Genomic DNA, 16,765 nt, shown 5'->3' with positions numbered 1-16,765 from the left:
TTACCATTAGAGCCCACTATGTCCGTCACTGCAGTCGTATGGTAACCAGAGGCAGAACCAGATCAGGTGAGATAATTCACAGGGGAAAGGTTAAAGGTACAACGAGCACAGTGAGGGAGTCCACAGCCCACACAGTCGTTATACTTTGACTTTTACTTTCGCAATTTAGCATGCCAACAGCAGAATTTTACTGGGTATAAATGAAATTATTACAATTACAATAACAAACAAAATAGTTCCTATTGGAACTCAGTCGATTTTGGCCAACACAAATGCGTAACTCAACGATTTTGTCCCCCACGATCTCTATCCTCATCCTCACCCTCAGTGGCAAACTTTTGGTCCTTTGGGGTCTAAATATCAAATCTTTTTAATCCAACAAAAGTCCCTTTTCTTTCATGTTGTAAGTGATGAGGAGAATCTGATGTAGACATGCCTGATATGGATGCGGATTTAGTCTGAATTCCAGCAGATCCTTCAAGGTAAATCTTAAAGCCCTAACCTCGATATCGAACAATCATGTACAGCTCTTACAGTATTAGTTCAAGTGTCTTGTCACTTAGGAGTAATGGGTCTCTTTCATTTTCATTCAACGATTGTTCTTCCAACGTTTTCAATTCATCACTTGACAAAACCCCTTTATCATCATCACCATGTTCTTCGTGTTGCTCATCTTGTGCTTGTTGCTGTGCCACATTTGCCTGTGCCACCCCTAGGCTGCCTATTACCCCTTGCTTTTTATATGGACTAAGGCAATCTGCCCTTGTTCATTGCTCGCCTTCTAGGCGGCTCATTTTACCTGCTGGGCACCGCTGCCTTTTGCGGTTTCCAACATGTGATCTTGATCGAGCTCCTTTTGAGGTTTCTACTGCTAGTATGCTTACTAGGAAAACTAAGGGGAGGTTTAGATGTGTGCCTTCGGAGGAAAGTGCTGCTAGGTGTTTGTTAGGTGGAGTAGATGCCGCTGAGGCCATGATCAGCTTATTGAGTGCGGAAGTTAATGGGGAGTGTTTAGGTGCAGCAGAAAGAAATAGGAGCTCATATAAGATAGTGAAAGTGAGCAAGGAAAACGATTATGATAGTAAGTGCGATAGCCTGAAGAAGAAAATTAAACAAGTGGACAAGCTAGCAAGTTATGGGAATGAATGCAGCAATGGACCAAAGCAAAGAAAGAAGTTGGAGGAGAGAGGGGGCCATGCCAATGAATGTTATAGGCAGAAGACTAAAATTGTTGGGTCAAGTTTGTTGGAGAGTGATTGTAAGGATGAATATGAGTCCACTGCTATTGAGTCGAGGGAAGAGAGTAGAAGGAAGGCAGAGAGCAAGTCATCCTTGACAGCCGAGAATCTCAGGGGAAGGACAAAGAGTTCTAGTTGTTCATCATATTACTCATTGTCATCTTCAGGGGACTTAGAGAGTGATACCGAACTCCCCGAACCCGAGCAATTCATGGAAGAATCATTCAGTGGGCATGTGACAGAATCAATAGGAGATGAGATTAGCAGAAGTGAGGGACAAGTGACAACAGGCTTGAAGAGGGATAATGGAGGGGGGAATAGTGTTGATTGGGATTTGAGAAAAAAGTCAGAGAAGAAGCTGGCTGAAGTATCTGCTGAAGAAATACAATCTGGGGGAAAATCCTCGCATGAATATGCAAGAAGGGTGAAGAATGATGAAAGTGACTATGCGAAAAGATCTAATTTCCATGACCAACTTGATGTCAAGGACTGGCAAATAAGAAAGGGGCATACTCATATTAGGCAGTCTGAATCTAGAAGGAAAAACCAGGACATTAGAGAAATATCAAAGATCCATGTTAGTGATGTTGACAAAACTTCTCAAGAGAAGCACTTCACTGGTGGAGAAGCAAATGTGGAAGTGTCAGAAATCCGAGACAGTGCTGAAAGAATTTCTACTTTGCAGCAGCAGTCTGAATCTAGAATGAAGATTGAGGAAGAAGATAGGGATCCAGTTCAGAGTTGGTCAGGATCTAGAATGAAGATATGGGAAGAAGATACAACCATGGCTCAGAGTTCTTTTCAGCAGACAAGAAAGCAACAGCAGCAAAGGGGTGAAAGGATCACTGGACAATTGGAAATGAGAAGAAAATCAAGTGAAATTAATGAGGCCAAGAACAAGAAAACCTCAATATCGCAGTCTGAAACACAAAAGAAGAAACAGGATGATACTTCAAGTTTAAATTTCACTTCTAATCCAGAAACAAAGAAGCAAAGCTTTCCAAAAGATAAAACACTACCTCAAAGAATTGAGCCTGGCCAAGGAATGCAAGCTATTACAAATATATCTATTGGTCATGCTGACAACACTAAGTTAGTTACCAATTCTCAAACAAGTTCTGGAGAAAGATTGACCGAACATGAAAATAATTTCACTCCAGCTTTGGGTCTGATTAATGAAAGAAGTCAAGTACATAAAGAAGCTAATAGCAGAGTTCAGCAAACGAAATCAAGAAAAGAGAACTTGAAACCTACTACTGTATCAAGTTCTTGGGGAAAAGCACGGGAGGGCTCTAGTTTTCAAGCATATTTGAGTTTGGTTTCAGAAACACGAGAACAACAGTCTCATGTTGATTTAGCGGAACCAGAAAAGAGGAGCACAGAGGACGTATTGATGCCTCCTCATCCTCAAGCAATAGCTGGAGGTCTCCTGCATGATGACTCAATGACTAGGATTTCCACTGAGGCTTCTGGTGGAACTTCAGAAAGTGGCTCTGCTACTTCATATCTGCATTCAAGAGGAAGGACTATGTTTGCACACCATGAATCAGAGGCAAGTAAAAGGAGTGAGACTTATGGGGAGTCTTTAAACTTGACTACCCATGAAGATTCTCTGGGTTCTGCTCAACGATTAGAGGAATCTTCCTTGCAATTTGTTGGGGAGTTTGTTGAGAAGGCAAGGCATGATGTAGTAACTTCTGGGGTCGAACAGGGTAGTAGAATTTCTGATTTCACTTCCACATATGAAGGTGATAAGCATGGGCCAGACCCTTCTGGTCAACATGGCAAGGAAGAACTGAAGATTAAAAGGCATGACTCGAGGCAGTCATCGAAGGGCTCTGGAGGAAAGGGACCCTCTGATGAAATGTGGGATGTAATGGACTCACCTGTTCAGGAACTGCCTGAAGCAGAAACTCAGGGGATTTCCACATCAGGGCATGCTGTCATAAAGAGAAGTGGCAGGTCCTTGTGGACCCTTATGGGAGATATCATTCGATTACGATGGAGTTCACGTTCTCAAACGCCTAGCTCAGCAGCTAGATCCGCAGGAAGGACTTCACCAAATGAGTCTGTTGGCACTGAGACATGGTTTTCTGGTCATGAACAGAATGAAAACAATGAAGAAAACCTGAGAAGGGAAAGAAGCAGCCTACCTTCTGAGGTTGTATCTTATCAGTTGGGACAAGGGACTCAAGGTGAAGGAGATTTCTCTGACTCAATGAGGTCAACTGAAAAAGTAAGACCCCTCGAAGGAAACATTTCACCATCTTCTAATACATTAGAAACTGCGCCTGCATCAGAAGTTATTTCTTTGACCTCACAGAAGGTAAAACATGATGAGAGTAGCTTTGAGGTAGCCTCTTCAGGCAAGGAGGTAGTACAGTCATCTCTACCATTACCAGCCGGAAGCACAAGAACACCTCTTGTTGTAGAAGAGATTTCAGAAACTGATAAAGTTGATACCAAGGGAAGTGGTTCAGTAAGGGTGATGGAACAACCTGTTGGTGCAAGATTAGCTGAAGCATCAGGGTCTCAAGGTAAGGAGGGGGAATTAAAACAAAGAAAGCTTCAACGGACCAAACAAGTCCCAAGAGACAGATTTGATGAATGGGAAGAGGCATATAGACTTGAGCGCGAGCAACAAAAAATTGATGAAATGTTTATGAGAGAAGCATTGCTGGAAGCCAAGAAAGCTGCTGATTCTTGGGAGGTGCCTGTTGGGGCAGTACTAGTGCAGCATGGGAAGATAATTGCTCGTGGACGTAACTTGTAAGTTCAATAAACTGACATGCTTGTCATTTGATTGGTCTGTTATTATTTCTTAACAATTTTTTAATTGATGATCTATATTTCAGGGTAGAGGAATTACGGGATTCAACTGCCCATGCAGAAATGATCTGTATACGGGAAGCTTCGAGCATCCTACATTCATGGAGGCTTGCGGTACTATTTCTTCTTTGCTGTTCTGAAATGTATTAATTTTTTGATGGAGGGGAATGTCAAAGCATCTAAAGTTGTAGTTCATTGAAATTTTAGTTTCACCTCTGACCAGGCAATTTGCTGCGAAAACATCTAAAAGATATGTGCATATAATTTTCTCTAATAACATGGATGGTATGTTTAAGTATGGCTAATTGACAAATGAGAAATGTTCCCTGCAAAATACTTGTGCCTTTTTCATTGCTCTTGAAGTGCAGTAACTGGCAATGCCATCTCCTAACTTGCAAATTGCAATGAACCTAATTGTCTAAAGATTGTTAGCTTCATAGTTACTTGCTAACCAACCTGCTACTATTTCCTAAAAATTCATTCAATTTTATATCCGAATGATGATGTATCATCCTTGATAAAGGAATATAATTTCTCTAAAATTCTAACAGTCTTTCTGTTTCATTGTGATCCTTCATATGAGGAAAATTCATGCTTTTGTTTCAATGTTGTAATATTAGATCAAATGTCTTCCCTTTTCCTTTTTTAAATAATGGTTCTATTAACATTTCTAGTAAAGAATACTATTATTTCAGACGGTCTATAATATTGGATTGTTTCTTTAGGCAAGTGATGTTTCTATAGGTGCTCCCATCTCCTGAGTCGAGCCATTTTGGTAACTCATTTTTGTAACTGAATCTTTTGCCTCTGTAGGATACAACACTTTATGTCACACTTGAACCATGTCCTATGTGTGCCGGAGCAATACTTCAGGCAAGAATTGACACTCTTGTGTGGGGAGCTCCCAATAAGCTTCTAGGAGCAGATGGTAGCTGGATAAGGTATGAGTTATGACAATAAATTCTTTACCTGTCACCAGTCCCGGTGATTTTTGTTAGTACTGTGAGATTTAAATGTTATTCAACATGAATTTATACATTTCCCTGGTATGAAAATTGCAACATGGCATTCTTGCCAAAACAAAAATTCTGATGATTAGAATAGGAACTTCTATTTTTCCTGAGGGAATTACCTAATATTTGCAGACTTTTCCCCGATGAAAGAGGAGGAAATGGGTCAGAACAGACAGACAAGCCAGCAGCTCCAGTCCATCCGTTCCACCCAAATATGGGAATCAGACGGGGGGTATTGGCATCGGAATGTGCCGACATGATGCAACAATTTTTCCAGCTTAGGAGAAAGAATAAGGGAAAGAATACAGAGCAGCTCTCATCATCATCATCATCTTGTCTTCCCATAACAACAAGTCACCGATCAAAACTCTTTACCAGGATTCATGATGCCTTCCATTTGATGTTCTGTTTGTGAGCTACTGTAGGGAAACAGCATACCTTCCTCCCCCCCCCCTTTTATTAGGTTCTAACGTATTTTAAGAATGAAATGCAAATTTTCTTCAAATCAAATTAACAGCGTGGACAGCGGGTACTCTTTGCTACATGAACAGTTGAACATGGTATGAGGGTTTGCAATTATTGACAATCATGGCTGAGAAGGTTATTTTTTTTAGTCATTTCTGTTGGAAATGTTCAACCCAACAGCATTTAACAAAAAAAGCGTATTTTAAGGGGTTTTGTTACCCATTTGTATTTTCTTTAGAGGCACTTCAGAGGGTAAAATCTGGCTAAAACATTAAAACAACTCTTGAATTTTACTGCTTTATTTTGATAACCTTCTATACTTTCTTCACGCCTTAATAGACCCTATCTATACGAAAGTAAGCCCCAGTTTCAAGTGGAAGCGTGATTTATGTTTAGGTTCATTCATATATAAGTTCAAGGTTCAAGGGCTTATTAAAATGCGAGTTTTGTACAAAACGTAGGACTTAATTTAAATAAAGTAGTAAAATTTAAGGGTTATTTAAATTAGTTTAGCAAAAAAAAAGTGTTCAAACTTTGCGAGGGAGTAAGAAAACTAAAACAGAGGTGTTCAGAAGAGGATGGTAAGAATCTGACAAATGTTTGAGTTTGTTTGAGATAGGGAAATAGTAGTAAGAAACACTAAACAGATCTGTGAAGAAAAAGAAAAACCAAAAACAGAGTAGTGGGTAATAATTACCTACGATTTATGCATACATGATACATACATACATATGTCTATGTCCCTCAAGTGAAGTTTAAGTACACTTATACATAATGGTAATGATAATGATATAAAATTTGAAGACTTAATAGAAATAGATATGAATAACACCAAAGCTGAATAACCAAAACATTGGTTGCATTTTATTGCTTATCCACCCGATTAGTACATGGCTGATGAGAATGAAGATTAATTTGTACCATAACTGTCATCATGAATATATATATATATATGTCGCTGGTTTAACTTGATCTGTCTTCACATTTCATCCCTTAAGTCATACTCAACAACAAGGCCGAGATTGTCAGCTAATTTGTGATATTGAAGACACCCTGCACACTGATAAGAAGCACTTTCTTTTGGTCAGGTGGTCAAAAGCATTTTTCTTAATTTAAAGGATCATTACTAATTATTCTGCCAACACATGTAACTATTGCTGAAGTCCAGAACAACTTTAACATAAAGCCTTGGCTTCCTTTGATTCATACTTCGGTTATTTGCTTTGGTTTTTATTTACTTCTTTTGCAGAAAGAAAATGCAAAAGCACCAAGTACAAACCAAAAATGAGAAAGCGCAGCTTTGTTCTCAATAATAAAAAAATCTTAAAATCACTTCTAGAGGTTTTCCAGATAAAAATTAGACATTCATCTTTCACATGCAAGAAATTAAAGCAGCAGTTAGAATGCTTCATTCAAATTAAAAAATATATACATATGAGATGGTTTCAATCCTCAAGCTTGTTTTCCACGCACAGGGCCACCAAATTCACAGGTTATGCAGGGCAATGAAAAATGCCAAATCATGCCTAATCCTCAGCTTTGATCTAGTAGAAATAGGGTGTAAATGTTAAATAATAAATGAACTATGGGATAACATCGTGGCATGTCAAACGCACAAGCACCATAATACTAGTAGGAATCAGTATTATACTAGCCTATAAACTGGAAATCAAATGAACCACTAGCATGCTTAATTCCAATGGAGAAAAATGTAAATCTCACCACGCATTCAGGTCAACATTCATTTCTATAACTTTTATGAAAATCGAAAAAATCAGAGTGGACTGAATCAAACATATATTTTCATATCACCGTGATTTATATTGCTATAGAAAGGCCTATCTTCTAAATTATTTATGCTGAAAACATTGACAGTAGCAATTGAAAGGGTTTCGCACATGAAGGACTGGGTTAATCTTTTGCAGAAGTAAGAAAAAAACGGTTCATGTATGCAAACCTAACACTGCTAGATTACATCTTTTTTTTTTCAAAAATATATTTACAACATTAATATGAGCATAAAAAGTCTCAATCAGTTCAAATGGATGTATATTTAAACCCATTTAATTATCCAGAAACATACAATAAGAACCTTTTCCTGATAGGAAAAAGGATAAATAAAAAAGGAAAAATACCTGTACATACACAAGTCCCCGTTCATAGGCCAAGCGGTTTATGAGTCTCTCTGTTCTTTCACCACATTCCCCACAAGTGAACTGGACTAGTAAACTTCTTCTTGGTAATTTTGTGTCAATAGTTGATTCCTGCACAAAGATCATGCATGACAAATAAAAACCTATGACCAATTAACAGGTTTGTAGGTGTTGCATGATCTCTAGCAATATAATGCAAAACATCACCAGAGCATCTCTAATCACCTACAAGGAGAACTATAGTACAACATACTTTCTTGAATTTTTTGAAGTGCAATTAGAGAACTCCTATACTGTCACAGTAATTGCACACTCATCATACAGAGAAATCCAAGAATTGTAAGAGACGTTGGGAAAAGCGAATTTTACATGAGTGTCTTAAAAAGAAAAACTGAGGGTAAGTTTGGATGGGCGGTGCATTTACCTGCGATTAATGTAAAAACAGAGGTGGCGGTAACATTAGATACTGCAGCAATATTGTAGCCTAAGAAAAAAAATAAACTAAACGCACCGCACCCAATATACTTGGCATCTCCAAATATGGCCAACCTCTCAAGTGCACAATCTGATCTTATGCTAATTTGAATTGTAAATTATAATCAAACCAGATGCTGAAGAAAGGAAGTCACATTGAGTTATAGCAAGGTGATTGTGATGATTAAGCATGGAATTATTATATATATTGATTAGTTTCCATATTTATAAAGAGGTGTGATGGTTGTAGTGAAGGTAAATCAATAGAACAATACCAAGTGCAAAAGTAATCCTTTGTGTAAACCCTTTTCCGAATGGGCAATTCTCCTCACTTCAAACTGATTTACCAAAGGACTAATATATTTATGAAAATTTTCTGCCGATTACGATTTATATGAGCAAGACTAATATATTTCCAAGATATATGGAGAGTAAGAAAAGAGTAGCAGGAATAAGGAAGCTCAAAAAGGTATTAGAGAAGAGAAAAAGTGAAATATATCATACAGCGCCGGAACTATCCGTAATTTCATGTGGGTCCGTTGTAGAATCAGAAGCCAAAACCCGAAATGCTCGCTTGGGTAGCACCGGAAGCGAGTGATGTGAAAGTTTCAGGCTGTAAATAAGAACAAAAAAGTCAGTGAATTTGAAAGCAAAACAAGGGGAAGACATTTTTTAAAAAAAATCCCGAAATAAAGGAATACCTGGAAATTGGGCTGAAAGAACAGAAAAATGGAAGGGAAGTGATGAGTTTGTAATCGGAAGAGTGAGAGGAGACTTTTGGAAAAGAAAGAGAGGAGGAGAAGAAGATACTGCATGTTGCTGAAGCCATTGTATGTGTTGTATTGAGTAGCAGCTGGAGTTGGAGTGAGAAAGGATGAATATGCTTAACAGGTATTACTCTGTGTCTCCACTAGATTGACAATTGGGTAAATTACAGCAAAGGTCACCCGACTATGGATTTTTCTCTTTTAGTTACCCAACTATGAAAAGTTACAAAATAGTTACTTAACTATTCAATTTTATCTTTTTGGGTCACTAGTTGGCTAACCTAACAATGGAAATACAAAAAATCCAAGATAATTGAGTGAACAAAACAGACAGTTGAATAATTGAGTGACCATTTTGTAACTTTTCATAGTTAGGTGACCAAAAAAAATTTTACTAATAATTGAGTGACTACTTTGAAACTTTTCATAGTTAGGTGACAAAAAAAACCTATAGTTAGTGAACCCAATCTTGGGTGTCAAGACTAGAGCTCTTCATGGTCGGGCTACTCACTAAGGCTCGCTTGAAATTTAAGAGGATTTGGACAAAAGAATTAGGCTAGAAAAATGAGCTTGGGCAAAAAAATTAGGCCCACTTAAAATATGAGTCAAGCTTGGACTTGAACATTAAAGGCTCGATCCCAACTTACCCGACCGGATTTTATAATTTGTAATGTTTCATATTACGTTATTTTTATATATTAAGTAGTTTGTAACACATAAAAATTAAATCTATAGTAATATATAATACTACTATAATGTAAAATTTTAAATAATATAAGATACCTTTATATAAAACTATAATATATAAAAAAATAAAATTATTAAATATTAAAATAAATATAAATTTTAATTTACTTTCTAAAATATGAGTGGACTTAGGCAAACTTTTAAGCCCATATTTGGGCCAGTTGATTTAGACAAGCATAAAGTGTGCAAATATTATGCTTAGGCCCGAACAGAACTTGACTTAGCCCATGAACACCTCTAGTCAATATAGAGTTTTTATTTTTCTTTCTTTTTTCTTTTTAATTATGAGTAAACTACACCATTACTTACTAAACTATGAGTAAGTTTTCGTTTTAATCATTTAACTAGAAAAAGTTTCAATTTGATCATTGAACTATTCGAAAGTTATCATTTGAGTCACTAAGTTGTTAAAATTGATGTTTATAGCTTTTTCGATTCACACTGCGTGCACCAATCGAAAGCTTTCTTTTCTGATTTTTGCATGAAATAGCTTTAGACATCATGAATCTACGAACCAAAATCCAAATATATTTTTTTTCTGATTTTTGACACAGACTGTCAAATAAACTTGAATTTAAGGTATATTCTTCTACTCGTCGATTGATATTAATTCATCGTACTGATTGTCAAATTGTCTCCTGGAGCTCACTAGCAGAACTTAAAAAAAAAAGGAACTTAACAACCTATTGACTTATATACAAACTTTTGAATAGTTTAGTAACTTAAATGAAAATTTTTGAATAGTTCAATGACCAAAATGAGAACTTATCTATAATTTAGTGAGTAGTAGTTTAGTTAATCCTTTTATTATTTGCGACTGTTGGTGTTTTCTATTTTAATTATTTTTGAAGGGAGTAAGGATTATTTATCAAGTTCTCTTAAAGGTTTGAAGACATTTTTTTTTTGTAGAAGCACCTCATATTCCCCCCTCCCTGTGGAAAGGCCTTGCAAAAGTATCATATTATTTATTCAACATGCCCCTCATTATTTATTTCGTCAACTTTTTTGCTTATGAAAGGGAAAAATACAAGAGCTACCATAAACTCCTTAAACAATTTTGAATGTAAGAAGCTGGTACCAAGTTAATTACAGAAGAAATGAAAAATGCAAAAAGAGTGAGTTGCATAAATTTCTATTGCTTGTTGAAGAATTTTTATACAAGTATAAACTGTTGTCCAATTTCTTTGGAACAATAACAAGCAAGTTTATGCCTTGTTAATTAACTTGAATAAAATCACCATCAACAACAACAACAACAACAACAACCACAACAGCATGGTTCCACCTGGAAAATTCTGCTGATAAAAGAATTATGTGATTGATCTGAATCCAATAGCGAGACCCACTTTTGCCAATGGGCATCACTCTTCCTCATCTACTTCATGAAAGGGAAGTGGTACTGTCTTTACTGCCCTGAACTTGCCAGCGTTATTTAGATGCTCATTCTCCAACCTGGACCATTGCAAGATTTGGTCATTACCATTTCTCAAGTTGAAATGAAATGTTCTGCGTGTGCTTGTTGGGCTACACTTGCAAAGATTCAGCAAATATATATTAAACAAAATGGGTTTATAATTTATTACCTGTAGAAATTCCACAGTCCTCTTCTAATCACCTCAAGCGCCGCCAAAAACAGTCCGGTTACCCTGTAATCAACATGTTCAAAGGTTGAATGGACAACTGTTTGCAGCCAAGCCAGCCTGAGGATAAGGTTCAATCCCTGCATGTCATGCAAAATTTTGTTCAAAACAGGCTCCAATTATTTTAATTTCTTGTTTCTTAGATGATCTCTACTTGTGTTCCTAATGTGTATTGTAATTTCTGACATTATCCATTACTTCACCTATCTGGCTATCTCTTTTGTTTTCATATTTGCTTCCGAGTAAGACCAAGAATCTTACTTTTGTTTGTGAAATGGCATTATCAATATTCATTTTCAGATAATGTTTATTCTTATTCTCCTCCTTGATAGATTAGCTCTCATGCACTGCCAATGGCAAATATGTTTTAAGGGGTATAACATTTTGTTTTTTTCTAGTAGCAGGCAGGGGAAGTGAGAGGAGGGTGTAACCATACCATGGAGAAGTAGTAAATGAACTTTCGACGAAGCATTAGTTCATTCCTTAGCCAAGGGTTCTTGGAATTCATTTGAAGCAAACCCCAGTCCTTTACAAAGTCCCAATACAACTGGTACACTGTTGCAGCACTTGACATGACAACTACAAGACATAGCCATCCGATGCTCCTTTCTTTCTCGTACGCCACTTTGGCCCCTGCTGCTAACATGGCTGATACATATTTACCTAGATTGACAAGGTGATTGGTCTGCCCTTCATCAAACCACCGTCGGGCACACTGCGAGCCAGTCGAAACACATTTTTGGTCACATCAGATTAGTTAGTCTCAACCAAAATATGGAATACGGCAAAGTTGGAACTACCAAGTTCCGGGGAGAAAAAATATACCTGCATGGCTCTCCAGTAATAAGGTAGGAAGGACACTGCATAAGCAAGATCTCTGTAATGCTTGGCTCTCATGCAATATTCGTAGTCTTGAGTTTTGTAGCTTCCAGTTATGTAATAACAAGCCACATACTCGAGGTTCCTAAGCATTGGCACCTACAGTTCAAGAATATGCCTTACTGTCAGATCAGCTAGTTATCATGATTCTCTGTGCCTTCACAGTACTTAATCAGCAGTTAAACCAACCTGACTACAAAGTTGATCAGCCATGAAGAAATCCAACATCACAACCTGCAAACAAATAGTTGTAATTAATTAGGAAACAGAATTTTCATCTTTAGCCAACTTGAAAAGGTTTGGCTACCTACAACACCCCAGTTATAAATTAAGTACCTTGTAGAGAGGTGATAAAATTATGTTACGTATCACACCAAGGAGACGATAACGACTTGAATGGTAGAAGATGTTGAAGGGGCAGACTAGCAATAAAACGAAGGCCTGCTCACGGTGGAGAAAGTTAAAAACATCTGCGGTATGACCAGCCAACAGATTTGCATCCAAAGAAGTGCCTTAAGGTTGGGAATTTACCAATAAGAGGAGACCGGGTATTGCTTGAACCTGGGCGTATGAATACCCTTTTGTAACCAGTGATAAGTGAACAAACATGATTCCAACAATAGCTGTCATTGAAGTAGCACAGATTAAGAAAACATCTCTGTACTTAAGCTCCTTGGTGGGAGCTAACTCAAAGATGAAGCTGTAATTGATACGAGCTTTTCTCCACATGAAAATGTTGCAACCATACAAAAAGAAGTGTAGGAACAACAGACTGAACATGCTGCAGAAAGAGAGTATTGATCAGACGTTAGAGCATAAGAACTCTACATATCTAAAAACATGTCGAAGCTCGCCACTTGCCTAAGTACAGGGTAGGTTGTTTCCATATAAATTGAATCTGGTTGTCTTCTATACATCCCAGTGATGTGAGCCATAATGATGTATCCGGCGAGAAGGGCCACGAAACACCCAGCGAAGAGCCCTGAGCATGTTTAAAACTTCAAACCAATTAGTTGAATTCAAATTCTAAGTAGGCAATCTAGGAACACAAGTGTTGCATTAAAATTTGTTCAGTTGGGATGTCTGATATGATATGATGGAAATATATATTAGATATTTATCTAGAATCTAGTCTTGGATCATGCACAATAAAATGGACTTGTTAATGTGTTGTGTATAACATGATGATAGAGATGAGTCCTAGATTTAGAAGTGTCCAAGCAAGATGCAATATACACTGGTACGGCACACTGGGAACTGAATAGTGCTGGATGCTGTGTTAATGGGCTGCTAGTTTAAAGGATGAATCCATGTACGGTCAAATTTGTCTGAAGCATGAAACTATGCTTTATTGTCCATCAATAAAGTGAACTTCATTTTTAAATCTAGTGGCCCAATGGGTCGATGCTTTTGCTTCTCTAAAACCAATCTTTTGGCAAAGTAGCTTTCCACCAAAAAGGATTGGTTGAGGGAAATATCATTTGAGTTAAAGTTATTCTTTTCTTAGAGAAAAAACATTTCGCTGTTGTTAATCCTAGTTTTGCGAAAAGGTGGAGGAACTAACCAATGAAGAAGGTTACAGCATGTGATTCTTTACGCTGTCGTGGTCTGAGATATTTCATACCCTTCCTGCGATCTTCATCAGCAAAATGCATGATAAATAGATCCTCAACTTCATCTGATAAGTTCATTACCTGTCATTTCCGAGACTAATAAGCAGATTACCAACTTGTACCCAAAACATATCAGACAACCATATCTATGTTTTGATTTTACATAAATACTAGATGTGCTTTTGCTGACACGCAATACGGAATCAATAGCCACTTAACATTGTCGGAAAATATTAATAACCAGACGAATAAATAACTAGTGGCAAGCATAAAAAAACTCTTGGAAATATATTTTGCCTAACAGACCAATGCCTGACTGACAGGCACCTGGATTTTTACTAGCTAATTTTTTTTTTTGCTTCAGTTCCTTACCTTATCTGAGCTGTTGAAATAGGAACTCTCCACTACTTTAAGATAGACGGGAAGAACTTGCTTTTCGGTAACCTGAAAAGTCCATTTGTAGACAAGGGAGTTCATCTTTAGTTATTTATGTAAATGGAAATGGAATAATCACTGTAAGGACTCAATAAGATTTTACTTACTTTGTCAAACTTCTTGAGAATTTTTATAAAAGCAAGCATGTTCAAGTGCCTGAAAATCATAGTTAGAGCAAAAAAGGGGTTAAGGCTGTCGTGCTCATTATGAATTGGGTAATATAATCATGGGAGGAATATGTTGGACTTTTTGACTTGTGAGGAATGATGATAGCTACACCTACCTGTAAGTTTTGAGATAACCCAATCCTTTATATAGCTCTAAGAAAGCTCCTTTGATCATCTTCTGAGCATGATGCAGCTTGGACTTGTTGATATGCAGCTTACCACCCCCTTGAGGTCCACATTTCTTTGAAGACTGGTTGACTAAATCGTCCCAAACAAGGTAACTGATAGCGGAGAAGGTACGAGATGGTGTTGTGAGAGGAATGTTTATTCTTAAGCTCTTTCCCTGGAAACTGAAAACACGACCTGACAGCGTTCTTAATTTTCCTTTCTCTGTTTTCATATAGATATCCGTTGGTTTCCCGATCTCATCTGATGTTGGAGAGTCTGAAAAGGGCACTTCATTTCTCTCCAATTCATCCGTGAAGCTGTCTTGCTGCTGTTGTTCTTGCTCTGTCCTGTCCTTGACAGAGTCCTCCTCTGCATACAACGAAAACAGAGACTTGTTCAATATTAATAGTGGTCCAGTTGTCAGTCCCTTGTTGCAGGTCTTTGAGAATTTTATAGTTTTCTGTATAGTTCATCCCCCTTCCTTAGTTATTTTCTAATTATTTCTTTTTCTTTTCATTACATTACAATCTAGCAAACCTTACATATGGTAAAAAAGGACATGTTAAGTAAATATTTTATGATTGTGGACGTGGATGGAAAACGGAAGGAAGGAAAGGAAAATGTTGTTCTCTTATAAACACAAGAAGTCGGTTGAAACATGAAATAGATAGAAATAATACCGCAAGAGATAGAGCAGGAAATGGAGGCGTCCTCCTCCTCTCCTTTGCGGCACTGCTGTTGCTTGATAATAGTTTTGAGCTCACTCAGAATCTGCATTTGTTTCTTCAAACATTCTCCTCTTTCCAGGAACTCTTTCTCCTTTGTTTTATAAAACTGGTTCACTTTGTTAAGTTGCATGTCCAAACATTCAAAAAATTCTTTGGCAGCATCAGTATCAGCAAACTGCTCTAGCAATTCTGTCTCATACAACAAATCTCCTCCTTTGCTAGCCGAAGCGGTCAGTCGCTTGTGAACCTGTCCACACCCCCCATCAATTAGTTCCAACATGACAAACGTTAAAAAGTAAATAAACTTTGAGCAGAGGGAGCCAAAGAGTACTTGAATGGCACCCTGGTCTCTACGTCGGCCAAATAAACCAAACGTGCTGATTGAAGACAAGAGATTATGGGGAAAAGAAGTGATTTGATGAGTATTGGTAGAAGTATTATTATTAAGGAGACGTATTTTCTTGAGGTCCTTTTTGAGTTGCCAATAATCAACAAAAGCTTCTTTCCACTCGGGAACAAGCTGCCCTTCGAACTGCTTTGAGAACTTGACCATGTTTCTATCTTGATCTTGGGAGAGGAGAGCAAGTGGTGACAGTGGCACAATAGGTAAATTGGAATAGGAATTGCTGAGTGAGTGTTTACGGGAAGACACCATTATTATTTATATATGGAGAAGGAACTAGGAAGGGAATATGGTTGATGTGCCCGTACCACAGCACATTCTAAAATATCCTTTGCACTTATTATTATCCTTCCTCCACTTGAAACTTGAAAGGTGTTGTTGGGGTGGATGTTCACCGGAAAATGGCCAAATCCCTACCAGATGTTTTTTTTACTTGATGAAATGGACAACATGTTCTCATGAAGATTTTGACGGAGTTGGAGAGGGAATTTAAAGTGGATGGCAGTGGGACCATTCCCTATTCCATAATTCTGTTTTATGATGACAATAATACGTACATTGTTATATATAATATAAGCTAATCTGTCTTTTACGTTTAGGAGTTCTAAAAACACTTAATATGAAAGAGGGGCACCCTGTCTCTTTGGCAAGTCAGGAGGTAAGCTGCTGGGTAGTGAAAAATATTGAAGCTGATTGGCTAGTTGATTTACAATAACACAAAGGAGACCTGTCATTAGACCAACCTGATTTCCACTAATTCAGGATAACTAAAAGGTTTCAATTATTTCCAAGCACTCACTTAATACGATAAGAAGTTGATCCACCTAATTATATATTCAATTTCTGAGACCACTTCAGATGTACACAGCTTATACAAATCGAATCTATCAATCTGTCGTTACATATGGGTTACCGATCATCATATCATTGCTCCAGTTTTATGGAACAAAGAAATGACTGTACCTGTCAATTTAACCAATCGGTATGGAAGGACCAGATATTGTTTATTTCTAGTCCAGAATTGATGTTTTTTTTCCTGAGTACCT

The 16,765-nt window shown here is 37.4% G+C and overlaps 3 protein-coding genes across 3 annotated transcripts; 1 reads left to right on the top strand and 2 right to left on the bottom strand.

Moving 5' to 3' along the window:
- Positions 1-213: 213 nt before the first annotated feature.
- LOC107946473 (tRNA(adenine(34)) deaminase, chloroplastic) lies at positions 214-5,763 on the top strand. The gene is made up of 4 exons (XM_016880815.2): positions 214-4,007; positions 4,094-4,181; positions 4,881-5,008; positions 5,213-5,763. Exons 1-4 carry the CDS (start codon positions 520-522, stop codon positions 5,493-5,495), a joined length of 3,987 nt encoding a protein of 1,328 aa, XP_016736304.2. The 5' UTR covers positions 214-519; the 3' UTR covers positions 5,496-5,763.
- A 620-nt stretch (positions 5,764-6,383) lies between these two features.
- On the bottom strand, positions 6,384-9,126 carry LOC107946471 (uncharacterized). Its single transcript, XM_016880813.2, has 4 exons — positions 8,874-9,126; positions 8,677-8,785; positions 7,681-7,809; positions 6,384-6,605 (listed from the first exon to the last, which is right to left on the bottom strand). The coding sequence occupies exons 1-4, from the start codon at positions 8,999-9,001 to the stop codon at positions 6,525-6,527; spliced, it is 447 nt and encodes a 148-aa protein (XP_016736302.2). The 5' UTR covers positions 9,002-9,126; the 3' UTR covers positions 6,384-6,524.
- Positions 9,127-10,791: 1,665 nt separating this feature from the next.
- LOC107946470 (phosphate transporter PHO1 homolog 1) lies at positions 10,792-16,203 on the bottom strand. The gene is made up of 14 exons (XM_016880812.2): positions 15,648-16,203; positions 15,269-15,563; positions 14,537-14,957; positions 14,361-14,409; positions 14,191-14,262; positions 13,770-13,899; positions 13,067-13,187; positions 12,737-12,986; positions 12,542-12,646; positions 12,395-12,439; positions 12,152-12,304; positions 11,763-12,041; positions 11,270-11,406; positions 10,792-11,138 (listed from the first exon to the last, which is right to left on the bottom strand). Exons 1-14 carry the CDS (start codon positions 15,969-15,971, stop codon positions 11,048-11,050), a joined length of 2,472 nt encoding a protein of 823 aa, XP_016736301.2. The 5' UTR covers positions 15,972-16,203; the 3' UTR covers positions 10,792-11,047.
- Between the last annotated feature and the right edge of the window lie 562 nt (positions 16,204-16,765).

The sequence above is a fragment of the Gossypium hirsutum genome, chromosome D12 (genome assembly GCF_007990345.1).
Source record: "Gossypium hirsutum isolate 1008001.06 chromosome D12, Gossypium_hirsutum_v2.1, whole genome shotgun sequence".
Lineage (NCBI taxonomy): Eukaryota > Viridiplantae > Streptophyta > Magnoliopsida > Malvales > Malvaceae > Gossypium > Gossypium hirsutum.
The sequence above is the reverse complement of the archived record's forward strand: the minus strand, read 5'-3'. Positions and strand labels throughout refer to the sequence as shown.